General features: G+C 39.5%; 1 protein-coding gene across 7 annotated transcripts in view; it reads left to right on the top strand.

Annotated features, from left to right (window-relative positions):
- ABCB11 (ATP binding cassette subfamily B member 11) overlaps nt 1-15,102 on the top strand; it is a 49,208-nt gene that overhangs the window by 14,136 nt on the left and 19,970 nt on the right. For 3 of the 7 annotated variants that reach the window (XM_054070469.1, XM_054070470.1, XM_054070471.1), the window contains 12 exons: nt 333-420; nt 1,356-1,489; nt 2,996-3,167; nt 4,938-5,062; nt 5,780-5,954; nt 7,952-8,065; nt 10,071-10,181; nt 11,131-11,256; nt 12,019-12,222; nt 13,446-13,616; nt 13,959-14,160; nt 14,850-14,928. In XM_054070469.1, coding sequence (XP_053926444.1) covers nt 333-420; nt 1,356-1,489; nt 2,996-3,167; nt 4,938-5,062; nt 5,780-5,954; nt 7,952-8,065; nt 10,071-10,181; nt 11,131-11,256; nt 12,019-12,222; nt 13,446-13,616; nt 13,959-14,160; nt 14,850-14,928 — 1,701 coding nt within the window. The other 4 variants (XM_009555563.2, XM_054070473.1, XM_054070475.1 and 1 more) reach the window with 4 other exon arrangements.

Here is a 15,102-nt window from a genome sequence, read left to right as displayed (position 1 = left end):
TGAACCAAGCTAATTCAACATCTAATGAAGACTTGCTGGGCAGCTCTTCCTTGAAACGCCCTCTCCTCTGTGCTGTTTCATAGCGTGCTGGCCGGGGGCGTTTCTCAGAGGCTGCAGGGCTGCTCAGGGATGGCAGAGCACCTCCTGGTACCCACCAGAGCCTCTGTGCAACAGGCAGAGCAAGCCAATCAGCCTCAGTATTGGGAAACAATGCCTCTCTTACCCATACAAGCTGACTTCCCAGCTGACATGATTAACTTGAAGAAACATCACATTTCTGCAAGAAACTTGAAACAGTATTGCTAAATTTTTCTCCCCTTTTTTTTTTTCAGGCTGCTGGACATTGAACAAGAAATGACCAGGTTTGCAGGTTACTATGCAGGAATTGGTTGTGCCGTACTTGTGTTAGGATACCTCCAAGTCAGTATTTTGTTCCCTATTTTTATTTCCAAGTTTAAATCACTAAATAATTAAGTTTATAATAATTACATTCTCTTTGACTGCTTAGTCAGCTGCCCATTTGCGCAGAGCCCACATTTCTAGTTCTCATTCTATTGGCTGAAATAGGTTAGCTCTGGTGATCTGAGACCTTGGATTTGTGCATGCATACCCCTGTATATGGATACCTTTTACCCAGAAAGATGGATGCATGCTGCTCCTTTTACACCCCAAGAAATACTTGCCCAAGTGTGGTTACTATGGAATCCGTGTGCCCTCTCAAAGTAACAGCTGATGTTCATGCAGATTCTCAGTAGGCATCATAACTGAGTTATGATCTGTGTTTTTATTATATAGATATTAATGAGTAATACTTGTATAAAACTAGTGCTGGAGAAGAATCACACCCTACATATTCTGTAGTAATGGCTCAATCCTTCTGACTGAGATGAGCTACAAGCCTGGATGATTCCTTCATAATCTGCTATAACGGGTCCACTGCTTTTGAAGCTTTTTATAATTGCAGAAATCATTTGTCATTCTCCTTTCTGAAAGCTATCCCAGAGTTTTGCTGAGGTGGGATGGCTGCCATCCCTATATTACTTGCAGCTGTAGATAGAAAAATTTTTGTCTATATGACATTCAGGTAACAGCACAAGTAATTCAACTTGCATCTCCTCTCATCCTATCAGAACTGAGATGAATGCTTGATCCAGAGGCTTTATAAAATTGTTAGATTATTTAAAGATCAATGGCATAATACAACAATCGTGTCTGCGTAGCTAGAATATATTTTACCTGAATAGTAAGTTTATCAATAGTCAAATTGCTTTTTCCTATTTTAGCAAAATAGCTTTTTCCTGTTTATTGGCAGTACAGACTTTTTACTGCAATTTGCCACATTATACTCTTTCCAGATCTACCTTTGGGTTATGGCTGCAGCTCGTCAGATTCAGAAAATCAGGAAAGCTTATTTCAGGAAAGTAATGCGAATGGATATAGGCTGGTTTGACTGTACATCTGTGGGAGAACTGAACACCAGAATTTCTGAGTAAGTAATCTAGAAAAAAAACATATGCTGCACAGAACATTTTGCACTTCCTTCCAAACACAACGCAGTGCCAATGACTAGGCATTTGACAAATACTTTCTAATACAAAATACAGCTATGTTCCTGGGAGCAGTTCTTCTGCTAAAGAAGGTACAAGCACCTGCCTTTAGAAAGGGACCCAACATAGTTGGAGAAATCTTCTCATACTGAGTAAATATTTAGCCCTCATAAAAGCAGAGTTCAAGGCTTCCTTCCTTTCTTACCTGTTCCTGTTTGCAGGCTGAAGGCTGCTGAGGTGAATATGCTGTCTCTAGATGGCTCCTAGTTCTAAGTCATGCCTGCGTAATAGTAGTCACCTTTACAGAAGATTTTTTCTGTAGTCGAAGGGGATTTTATTTGCCTTTACTTGCTGCCCAGTGGTCTATGACTTTCTGCAGTTTTCTTTCAATGAAGAATAAATGCTAAGTGTCACTGTGAAGAATTTCTCTGGAAAAGAAAAATTAACTGAACATGTATTTGTCTAATAAATAACAGCTCCCTGTTTTTTTGCACAATGTGGTCCTGTGTCTACAAAAAGCTTCCTGATTACAAAAAAAATATTCTCCAGAAGAAATAGAAACACATTCTTCAACTCAACACTCTTAAATTTTTTAATCGAGGGCTGTAATTTCATTTGATATTTCAATGAGCTGAGAACTTCACACTTTAAACCTCAATGCCACTTACTCCTATTTATTCCAGGAGTTCCCAGTTTTTCTATTCTCAGGGGTGAGATAGTAGCCAAGAGTGACAGAAGTATAATGACTGTTATGCTTTAAGACACTTTTTCTGTATTGATAATGCATTAGAGAGACCAAATGCCCTCTGCAGCTGCCTAGGAGTCAAATGATGTTAACTGCGGCACCACTGTCTCCCATGTGATAGAGCTGTCGTATTTTCCCACTGCCTCCAGTGATAAAGTAGCTCTCCTCACTTTTCCCACTCTCCCATCTTATTTAGAGGACAAACTACCTGGCAGAGTGGAGAGAGAAATCAGGAGGTGGTAGAAGGTGGAACTAGAAGAGAGTTACAGCCCCCCTTCCTTTTCTTGCCCTCTCAGCAAGTCAGTATGGTTAATTGTCAGTGCCCCATGATGGGAGGAATGCAGAATCAGCTATACTGTTTTTCCATTATGAGATAGCTTTACCCAGCTGGAATATCTCTGCCCTCTCCTTTGAATCAGCTGGGCCATAGTAGTGAGAGTGAGCAGGTGAATGAGCCTGCTGGCAGGATGACTTTTCCTGGGAAAAGACAATAATCTTCTCAGCAGTGTTCATGCATAAAAACCTTCTGCCATCACAAAGGTTTTCTTACTGTAGCCCGGGGTCTTTGGAAGGGGTGATGGTGGAAAGAATAGAGGTGAGGAAGGGAAAGGCAAAGCAACTAACCCAAATGTGGCCAAGACCTGCAACACAAATAACAGATATGCTCACTAATATTTGTTGATTTTTTTTTTTTTTTTCCCAGTGATGTTAACAAAATTAATGAGGCTATTGCTGACCAGGTAGCAATCTTTATCCAGCGCTTAACCACCTTTGTGTGTGGATTCCTACTGGGATTTGTCAGTGGCTGGAAATTGACCTTGGTTATTATTGCAGTCAGCCCTCTGCTTGGGGTTGGAGCAGCAGTCTATGGCTTGGTAAGTGAATTGTGAGAGGTTTGTGTTGAGGTATGATGAGCAGAAAAGGTCATGCCATAAATCTTTGAGGATTGATGGGAGAGAAGATTATCACACTGCTTTAAAGTCAAGAGAGGTAGATGATGGTCACAGCAACACCAGGGGCAGGGGAGCAGGGAGGTGGACTTTGCTCCCACTTTGCTTATTTTGATTTCCAGAATAATACATCTTGCTTCTGAGATAGGAGTGTAAGCATACCTGCTACTGGATCCTGTGGATGGATACTATGCTTGCTGACCTGATCTGCACCTTCTCTATTACTACACACCTGGTTTAGATTGTTACTAGACATGAGGCTTGATTTTTCTATGTAGATTAGGGGCTTTTAGGGATGATCAAGCTTCAGAGCTGTAAAATAGCTGAAAGTAACTGCTCATACTTACCTCAAGCTGTCCCTGCACCTGGCAGCTACTGTGTCCTCTCCCAGTGGTTCCCATTCTGCTCCTTCATCTGCTTCCTACAAACTCCTTGTCACTATGCAGAGGAAGGACAGAGAAGAGAGAAATTGCAGGACCCTCTGCCCTCTCATCTCTCCCACACCCAGCAGGGCTGGGCTGTTTCTGCTCCTCCTCTGCACTTTCTCACACTGTTCCTTGGTTTGGTTCAGCCCTTTGGCTACCTCACTTTCTCCCCGTCAGGAACACTTTATCATTCTGCTGTCAAACCTCTAATGTAACTCTCAGGAATCTCTTGTCTTCCTGCTCTTCTTTAGCACCTTGTGCTGGCTACAAGCAGATGACATGAATAATGACTCAGTGCGAAGTGGGAGAGCAGAATCCTGGCAAGGAATGAAATAACCCCCAAATGCCTCTTTCTTTTATTTGCGATTTGTTTCCGAGTTCATTCCCCTTTATGCTTGTAATTTCCTCCCTTTCTGTTCTTATTTCTCGGTTCTCTTCTCCTTTTACAGACCCACTCTTAAGTGTTTACACCTTATGACCCTTTCCAGCTCAAGTCTTTATTTCACCATAAAGAAAACAGACTCAAGGTCAATCTAGCCTGGTTTTCTGTCTCCAAAAGGGGCTAATAGGTACCTGGGGTAGGGTATTTGAAGAGAAAAAGCAAATAATGACACTTTACAGTTTCTACTGACAACGACAGTTCTACTGTGTCATTCTGAAGCCAACGTGGTATCTTTGTGTAGAATTAGGCATGACTGCATTTTCTTCCAACAATTTGAGCATTTTTTTTTGAGCCTAAATAGGCTCTTGGCATCCAGGGTGCTTTGGGCTGCTGTGTAGGGACCTGCTTGCTCTCAGCCCAAGAAACAAAGCATAGCAGTGGTCACTATCTGTTTCTATCCCCCTCATCAGTAACATTACCTTGTCTTCCAGAAGGTGGGCTCTACCACTTTGGCTAAAGGGCTGCTTTTGCAGCTTAAGCTTCCCCTTCCTCCCACGATGTACAAACCCTCAGTCTGCAGTCTGTTTAAGGCCAGTTAGCTGCAGACAGAGAGAGGGAGAGCCAGAAAGCAGATGTTATCAACTCCTCTTTCTAGTTACCTGGAGCAGACCTGCTGGCCAAGGGGATAACTGTTCAGCAAAACATATGCTACAGAGGTAGTGTTCTAATACTGTAAGACAGAAATCTTCAAGTGTGCAGTGTGCCTAATAAAATCCTGCTTGGGGCGGAGGAGGTGACCTCATGCAGAGCAGACAAGCAGTGTGACAGCCCGCACTGTCCTTGTCTGCAGCCACAGTTCAGGTAACCAGAAATTCTTATGTTTTGTAGGCTGTAGCAAAACTAACGGGACGAGAATTAAAGGCTTATGCAAAAGCTGGAGCTGTGGCTGATGAAGTGCTCTCATCCATCAGAACAGTGGCTGCTTTTGGTGGGGAGAGGAAAGAAGTTGAAAGGTTTGTTTGAACAAATTGTAATGTCTCTAATTTCTTTTTTCCCATAGCAGCATAATGCTGTAATGCACTTTAGAGTCATGGCAATTCTACAATGGCCACTTGTTAGCTTTGACAATTATATGTATTTAAGTTACAGGAATTTAGTTTTCCAATGATGTTACCATAGAAAACCAGTTTCCTTTTCAGCCAGTCAGTGAAATAAGACATCAGAAATACTGTCTTCAAGTCGTTACCACTTGTAGGAACGCACTGTCGAATTTTCCCCTAAACATTGCCTGATATATCACTTCTGGAGCAGATCTGAAAACTCTAGGTACATTCAAGCTAAGTAAGAGGACTAGTTCCAGCAAGACATAATGATTTGATGATGTCAAGCGCAAATTTCTCTTAAATTTGTTCCAAACATACCATGGCTATAGGACATGCTCTGAAATTCTGGCCAAATTCTCAAATCCTGTGTCGCTCTGCTAAAACTCTAAACCCCACGGTGAGGCATCTGCAGTAAGTGTGGACTTTCTTCTGCTTATTTTACTAGACATATAAGGATTTAATGATCTGGGATCATTGCTGGTTTCAGCAGTGTTCTCTCACTTCAGAATGAGAGGTAACAACCTTATATGGACCCTTAGCTGTAGCACAGTCATTGAAGATGCCTCATTTTGGTTTTTCTATCAAATTCAGTTCATCCTCTTGTATTTTTCTTTTTTTTTTCTACAGATACGATAAGAATCTGGTGTTTGCTCAGCACTGGGGAATTCGGAAAGGAATAATAATGGGATTATTCACTGGTTACATGTGGCTTATAATTTTCCTGTGTTATGCATTAGCCTTTTGGTATGGCTCTAAACTCGTCCTTGAAGAAGAGGAGTATTCTCCTGGCACTCTTCTCCAGGTACACATTTTAGCTTGATGCAACTTTTCTGGACTGTTTCTTAAAACATTTATTCTGGAACACATACATATAACATTCTGGTATCCTGTGGTGCCGTGGTGACAAACACCTTATGTGTCTTTTAAAGATCATTACTTAGCATATGTGTGAAAGTATATGACACAATTTGATTTAAAAAAAAAAAAGTTTGTTTTAAAGATTTGCAATGCTGCCTGGTGCTTTTATTTGAAAGCCTGCTATGCAAATGACAGAGGCCTGAAACCAGCTTTCCCATTATGTGGATCAGTGTGTGGATTTGGGGATATTGGCTTCTCTGAAAACCTTATTTTGTGATGAAAAACCCCTATTGTGGTAAAGAGAAACCTAACCTCTCACTCACAAAGATTTTATGTTCCTTTGAAACACTATTTTCTGTTGCTAATTGCTCACTCGGCTCTATAGGTGACAAAGAACATGTAAACATATATGCTGATAAAAACACACATGGCTGTGGCTCCTGCAGTGTATACAAAAAAACCACAGTAACCCACACAGAACTCATGCATCCACTTCTGCACAGTAGATGCTTTAGACATTGATGACGTAAATGCAATAAAACCAACATCTACAGATATTTTAGTTATTTGCTTTAATATAAGGACTTTAATAAGGACTGCCCAAATGACAGACTTTGATCCAGAACCAGAGTAAATTTTTCCTCAGCCTTGGTAAGTCCTGAGTGCTCTGATGGAAGCATCTATTTCTGCTGCTTCTCTGCGTATTGCACACTGTGAGAGCTCCCAACCACCAGTGTCATGTAATGCAGAGCTTCCTGTTAAATGGAGCTTGGTAAAGTTACTCCAAAAACATTCTAAAATTGAGTCATAACGTTCAAGGAGGATGTCCCTCACAGGAAATCATTTGCAACTGCTCTTGATGCTAGTAGTTCATACAAGGTAATGCTGAGAAAAACAAAGTGAACAATTTCCTTGCCATGCATGTGATAACTATAGTTCAGTCTTTTAAATGTCAAGTGGCAAACAGTGGGGTGCTACCCCGTAGCTAAAGAACAGTAGCTGTCAATGGGGAGACTCTCCCTTATGCTCCCCTTCCTCTCAGTTTGCAGTAACCTTTATTGTACTTCATGTTTTCTACCATACAATTTAGTCTGGCGGGGGTGGGGGGAGAGAAGGATGTGTGGGTACAAAATGTTTAAATATGCTTTTCCTGGTTTCTGAATAACTTGTGCACCAGCGATACTACATTGAGATACACTAAGCACTGCCTTGCTTCCTCCTTCTATCAGACGTACAGAACTTACTCCCGCATGTTCATGGCGGATTCTGACATCCATATAACCTCCTTGCTTTGAGACTCATCCATACAAGAAAATTAGTTTGTACTAAAGCTGAATAAGAACTTATGGCATGATCTATACATCTAAGTGTAGATGTTTCCAGTGCACAATATGTGTACAGTAGAGTCTTCCATTTAAGCCATGCGGTTATTCTCAGTAAATGTTACTATGGTGCAGGGGAGAATTCAGTCCTGTGTACTTTAATTTATTTCTCAAATGCAATATTTTGTTACGCATCTTGCCCATATATCCTGACTACTCTTTGTGTTGTATTCAGAAGGCTAGTTGAGTCCTTGATTGTTTTTTAGCAGAATTCTCAGGTATTGCCAAACTACAACACCCAGTCCAACTGAGGTGGCTTAAAAACACATCAGTGACACCTGTAAATATCTGGGTGCACATGTTTCTAAGCTAGAACAAATATGAGATAAGTTGATTTATTTCTGCCTGCAAGCAAAGTTGTGAAAGACAGTGAAAAATCTTCCAACATGCATTTGTTCATTTTCTTGTGGGTTAATTATGCTCATGTAGTGAATCACTGCAGCTCAGCTGATGCACAAGAATTCATTAAGCCACTGTAGTTTGATTTGCCTGTCTAAGCTTTAAACTGTAATAAAAATGTGATGTCATATGCTGTTAATTTCTTTTTCCACTTCCTTAGGTTTTCTTCGGTGTTTTAGTAGGAGCTTTAAATCTTGGCCAGGCATCTCCATGTCTGGAAGCCTTTGCCACCGGACGTGGGGCTGCAGCAAATATTTTTGAGACAATAGATAAGGTAAATAATGCATTTCTAAGCTATGTCACTTTGTAGTGGAAAAATAATTAAATAAGCCTCAAGCGGTAGGGGTTTTATCTACTGTGTAAATGAGGGAAAATGAATACAATTAAAGAAAAATTGACTGTGCAATATAAAGATCTAGCAGCATGCACATGGGCTCAGGGAGGGTTTGAACCAACAGTTCTTAAGTGGGCTGTTCCTGAATAATGAAGTATTAACTCAGCTACTGCTGTTTCTTACTCCCATTTCCTCTTACTGATTAATGCTGGTCCATGGAAAGTGTACAGGCAGGTAATTATAGTCACCTTGCAGCCAAATTTGCAGTAAGCATCTATCTTCCAGCCTCCAGATGACATAAAATGATGTGGCTCTATTGATATTTGTGGCAAAGGTGGCCTCCGCCACCTGCCGCAGAGCTACCTTGAGTTACAATGGGACCAAATGAACACAGGCACTGGTCATGCAGCAGTCATAAATCTTAATCACGATATTATCTGGGCAGATTGATACGTGAAATAAGGTTGTATGAGAAAGTCTGAGTGCTACTGACATTTATTGGTGAAGATTCCTTTCTATAGCTGTATAAATCTAGTGGCTGGCAAAAATAATGCTGATTTCTTAGCAGTGCATCGTATCTCTGGTCATTGACAAGCTTTATTGTCCTAAAAGCAGTATAAACGCTAAAATGCTGCTTGTCTTTTATAAAGCACATAAGGTTATATAAAGAAGGCAAGAGGGGCTGTGGTAGTGCTAATGGACTTTTTAGTAACTCTTCAATGTTCTATAATAATATATATATGTGCCTCATAAATGCACTTCATAAGCAAAAGCTCTACTACAAATTGAAAAAGAGATGAATAAGGGAAGTGTTTTTTCGAGAAAAAATTTAAAAGCACAAAATGTTGCAGCAGTAAGAATTAATCACAGAGTTGAAGATAAGGCTAAGTCAGATAACCTTAGGGTGAGAAAAAGACAAACTAAATTCAGATTTCATCAGTCTGGAGAAAGGGTGATAAAATTTGATCCATCCACTTGCAGCATTTGTAGATTTGTGATTAGACAGTAAAAGCACAGTTCTGCCCTGATACAGACCGTTTTCCAGCACTAAACTTAAAGCTGTGCTGATGTTCCCATTTGCAGGACCAGTGCAATTTTTCTTCATAACTTAGTATCACTGTTTAAGGAAGATGTATTCCTAAAGTGGACCCAATCTTTTAGCAGTTCTTAACATCTCAGAACACACACATTTCTTGTATTAAAATTCCCTTCAATCTGTTAGGCTACATAAAAAAATCATGCATGTTTCAGTTATCAAATATTGACATTGCTATAGTTTTAATTCGTTCTCTATATTCCATGCTTCAAAAATCTATCTTTAGAAAACTTGATTTCTTTGTTATTCCTCAAATTTCTCCTAATTCTCTGCTCATGTTGAAGAGTTCACAGTACCCAAGGTCTGGTCAAAAGTATGTTTGACCTTAAGCACTTCATGAGAAAACTTCAAACCAGGATTGCAGCTCTTACGACTGGGTGTGCAAGGAGGGATGTTTTAAATTCAAAGTAGTGAAACATGCAGATTTTCAGCCATGAATTGGTTGTTCAGTGCTGTATAAGAATGTTTAGATGAGCCAAGAAGTGCAGTTTTATTCCTTAGGAGCTGGCTAAATTAACTGAGAGAAAATGCCTCACTCAGTCAGCTATTCATTTCCAGCAAAAAAACTGAGTGGTTGACTGTGGCAATTGCAGTAAGCCTAAAATGAGAAGAGAATGCATTCTTCTTGCCCAGTTGTCACCCAGTGCTGACAACTACCCCATTGCTTTGTCCTTCAGTTTCGTATCTCTCGCCTGCTAGCCCTGGGGCAGAGCCTGCTGCTGGCTCAGTGCAGCCAAGTGCTGTTCAAAGAGAAGTGCCATATCTTTGTATGCTATTGGGAATATTTATCCCCTGCAGCAATGTTAGCTGTTTAACAGCAAATAAATAACACAATAAATTCTATCCTAGGAACCTGTCATTGACTGCATGTCAGAAGATGGCTACAAGCTGGATAAAATACAAGGTCAAATTGAATTTCATAATGTTACATTCCATTATCCCTCCAGACCAGATATAAAGGTAATTACTAATGATCCATTAGTAACTGTAAACATTAGTTACTGTAAACAACCAAAATATATCAGTTCTGCCAGAAATTTCTAGATTTTCAATAGAGTTTGTATTCCAGAACACCAGGCTTTCTGTTTAAAAGTAGACTAAATAATTCCTCTATTAAAGGGTTCTTCTACTCATCATTCTGCTTATTTTACCATTCTGACGTATCCTGTGCCATACATACTCCTTCCTGCTAAACATAAACTCATAGTAATTTCAGACAAATTCACCTGCATACAATGATGCAGGTGTCAATTATAATCAATTATGCCCTTGTGTCAACACAAGCTAGAATAGGGCACAAAGTTATAAGATGAATGGTGCAAGATTTTATGAAACTCTTCCATTACCCTGGGGATGCACCATGTGACCTATTAAAATGCTAGGAAAAGGTACAGGAGCATTGGCTGTATACCCCATTATTTCTCTACTATTGTATTTGAATCGACAAATTCTCCTCAGAAAAGCGTATTATTGGACAAGCAAATGAGTGCTGTTGCTTCAGAGACAGAAGCATATGAAGTGTCGTACTTTTCTACATAATTTCACTGTTAATATTTATGCTTCAAAGGGCATTCATAATACATGTACTGCATTCTTTAAAGGGAATTTATTGCCAAGTTCTCCAATGGTATTAACTTGACTGGTTCTTAATGATGAACAGAAGGAAAAAAACGAAGATCAGAAATCAGCCTGCCTGTCATGGAAAACAGTGCTCTACATTTAACTCTTCAAACAGTGTAAAGATATTTCAATCTCTTTGTCCTTTTTCTTCATAATATTTTCCTGAATTTTCTAAAACTACCTTTAATCTGTATTTGAAAATACAGAATATATCCACTTGCTTGTATGACTGAGAGAGAATTAGAATGGATAGATTCTGTTTCTGTTCCTTTTTTTATCCCCTCTCCAGATTTTGGATAACCTTAATATGGTTGTTAAAGCAGGGGAGACGACAGCTTTTGTTGGAGCTAGTGGAGCTGGAAAAAGTACAACAATACAGCTCATCCAGCGTTTCTATGACCCCACTGATGGCATGGTGAGTGTACCATCCTAGAATGTGTTTCTCTAGCCTGAGAGACGTGAAAGAATGATGTGGTTTCCTCTCCAAGGTGTGAAGAAAGACTCCTAACTTTATTTTGTGCATTTCAGGAGAATGCTGAACAATCTTATAAAAAAAAAATATGTGAAAGAGAAAAACTTTTAGTAAATAAAAATTCAGTGCTAAATCTGAGTAATAACTGTACCTATAGATACGATAATTCAGGAGTGACAAACCATTTTGCATTGTGGAAAACACAGGATTGAACATTTAATCATTATCCCATAATTTTGCTTTAATATATGCAACTATCATTATGTAATGGATTGGCTAAGGATATAAATTACATATATTAACAATCTCATTCCATTTAAGTATTCCTAGTTGAGATGAATCAAATACATAGTGACCTGTATTTGAATTTATAGAAGGCAAAGAACCGATTTATTATAAACTTAAATTTTTTTTTTTATTATTACCTTCCACCTGTTTTTATTTCTAAGGCCAAGCAAAAGAGAGATTGGGAAATGAAATCAAGAGTACAACTCCTAGGCCCAAGAGCTAGCCTATATTACTGCCACTGCATTGCGTTATTTTATGCATGAAAGCTGTCTTTTACACTGAACATGGAAACACAGCCTTGCAAGCCCTTCATTTCCGTGGTATCCATCTTTGTCTCTGAACTATAGGGGATAATGTCCCTGACTATTTCTTCACTTTTTTTTTTTTTTCCTGTTCTGTCTGACTTTGCTTCTGCAGATTACGCTGGATGGCCATGACATTCGTTCCCTTAATATCCAGTGGCTACGCTCACAGATTGGCATTGTTGAACAAGAGCCAGTGCTATTTGCCACCACGATTGCAGAGAACATTCGCTATGGTCGGGATGAGGCTACCATGGAAGACATAATCAAAGCAGCCAAACAGGCCAATGCTTACAATTTCATCATGGACTTGCCGCAGGTAAGTTGTGCTTTGTAAAATGTTTGGCAGAATCTGATGGAAAAACAGAGAATCCATTTGTCCCTCCCCCCATGACACTATTTGTGCTCAGCTGGAATGGCAGAAGCTTAATATAGATAATCAGGCAGCTACCTTTCTTTTGACTAGAGTTAATTAGGTCTTGGTACGTGTATGTCACCAAGTTAGAAAAAAAACCAAATCCACAAAACAAGAAGAATTAGTTCCTTAGGAAACATATGCACAACATTCCACATCATGGTAATAATTGTAGCATGATTATCGTCTATCTCAGGCTAAAAACGATTGATAGCCCAGACTCTCTTTAGTCAGGATATGGTTCTGAGCAGTCTGTACTGGTCCTCATAACCTCATCTCCTTGTATGAGCTCTGTAAGTTAGCTGGAGGTTCCTTCTTTCCTAGTTCCTTCCCTTATGATGACAGGGCTTTAATCAGTCTTATGGTATCCTTCTTACAAAGCCCATATTTGATGATATTTGATAGTACAGGGCTGTTTACTTTTCTAGAATGTTATTTTGCTGAGTAGTTTCTCGAAGGGTCATATTACAACAGGGAACCTGATTGACAGGATTCAAGTACTGCTAACTAACGTTAGACTGTACTTTTTATCCTCCATCTGTGCATTTCCAGGAAACTATTCATAGAGAGACTGCACAAAGGCTCCTGTTTATTTCCTGGAAATGGAGGAATAAACAGTATTTGTCTCTAGGTGAATATAATTATCCTGGCTTTCGAGATGCTAGGCTTTGTGTGCTTCTTTAATTCTCCACTCAATGCTTCCAGAGTACGATGTCCATGAATCAGACAGTGTTCATGAGTCACAGGCCACCAGCAGATAAGTCCAGCTCTGTGGAAAGTTTGCTGGTGAGTCATCTGATGGAGAGTGAGCAGGTGTTTCCTCTTCATTTTAGCTTTTGGTGATATAGTAGTTTTAAGCCAAACCAGAATATTGAACCTTTTTGTCAGTACATACTTTTGGCTTGAGATTGGAATCTCAGTTTAGGCAAAATTATGTTGTTCATTATGAAGGAAGTTATTTCAACAGCACTCCTTTGAATCTGGTGGACTAACAATGGTTTTGTCTTTCAAACACGATAATTATATAGGTCTACTCCCAGGACAAATCTGAGATTCATTTTACCAACATCTTCACCAGAAGCTTAACAGACCCTTTTATTATGTTTCATTTTTTTTTCTCTTCACAGCAATTTGACACTCATGTTGGAGAGGGTGGAAGCCAAATGAGTGGAGGTCAGAAACAGAGGATAGCTATTGCTCGAGCTCTTGTGCGAAATCCGAAAATCTTGCTACTGGACATGGCTACGTCAGCACTTGATAATGAAAGTGAAGCTACTGTCCAAGAAGCACTTCATAAGGTTTGCTATAGCATAGCATAATTCAAACCTAAAAGGTCAGAAGCTATTTTTAATGCACTCTGCTGAGGGTGCTGCTGATTTGCAACAAAACAGTGAGAAGATTTTCTTAACAGCTGTTTCACATGCACAAATAGGACCTTAGTATTATTGACAGAAAATAGATTTTCTTACTTCAACAGAAATCTATAGCTCCCTTTGCTCAGAAACAGGTACTCATCTGAGGGCTATGAATGGAGTTCAAGTTAAAGTCAGATGAAACCACTAGAAAGACTCCTTTTGATTTGACCATCTGGTTCCAAGCATTTGTTTGCTAGGAATGGGGCTGTTGTTGTTCCCTGTCAGGCTCGCCTTGGCCGCACAGCAATCTCGATAGCTCACCGCCTGTCAGCCATCAAAGCTGCTGATGTCATCATTGGGTTTGAGCATGGAAGAGCTGTGGAGAGAGGAACTCATGAGGAGCTCTTGAAGAGGAAAGGCGTTTACTTCATGTTGGTGACCTTGCAAAGCAAAGGAGACACAGCTCTTAACAGAGAAGGAACAGAAAGTAAGTGTTTTGTTTTCTTTTATAAAATTATGTAAAATTCCACAGAATGCAGATGCTTTTTCTTTTTTCTGCCTCTATGGCTGAATTTTAGCATTCATAGGAGGGATGCATTGACAGCCCTGACTAAAGTATTTTTACTGCACATGCAGTGAATGACCTTCCTAATATAGATCTTCCCTGAAACGTTAATCCTGACTTGTAATATCCATCTTTTTATAGCTCCATTTAATGCTAACAGTCCAGTCCTTCTGCATTTGAAATGCAAGCAAATTACAGAACATGCTGAAACCACCCTATTTGTTTTACTAGAAGTGGATTTGAATCAAAGCTTGTGCAAATGGAAGTCTAATAGAATGATCTATCATATTTTTGTGAAGAATCATAACTTGCATATGATTATCTTAAAAGAGCAATTGCAACACTAAAACAGGGAAACAGCCTTTAGAAGTCACATCTCAAGTGAGATACGTCTTGGGTTAGTATTCAGTTAACTTTATCATGTCAAATACAGATATAAAACTTGTGGTATGTGTAGGTAGAGTAGCAAGGTTTTATTAAATTCCTTGCCTTCTACAAAGTATTCCGTTTATGACTAGGAGACACTACACGTTTTTTGCAGAGCCACAGTGGAGTTAGGTTGTATTTGATTTTAGCACAAACTGAAGAGCTCTATATGCTATATTTTACAGCAGCAGAGAATGACGTGGTTGAGCCAAATCTTGAGAAAGTCCAGTCATTCAGCAGAGGAAGCTATCGGGCCAGTTTGCAGTGAGTCTTAAAAATGATTGCAAATCTCAGTATGTTTCCAGATCTCTATACTTTGTCCCGCCCTTTGTCCCAAAATCTCAGTAATGCTAACAAATCACTTCTCTGTATGTTGCGAGAAGAGGGTGAAAGGGCTGCAAGCATTTTACTAAGGCAGAGTTCACTTGGAAAGAAATA

The sequence above is a fragment of the Cuculus canorus genome, chromosome 6 (assembly GCF_017976375.1).
Source record: "Cuculus canorus isolate bCucCan1 chromosome 6, bCucCan1.pri, whole genome shotgun sequence".
Classification (NCBI taxonomy): domain Eukaryota; kingdom Metazoa; phylum Chordata; class Aves; order Cuculiformes; family Cuculidae; genus Cuculus; species Cuculus canorus.
This window is presented reverse-complemented; position numbering and strand designations above follow the sequence as displayed.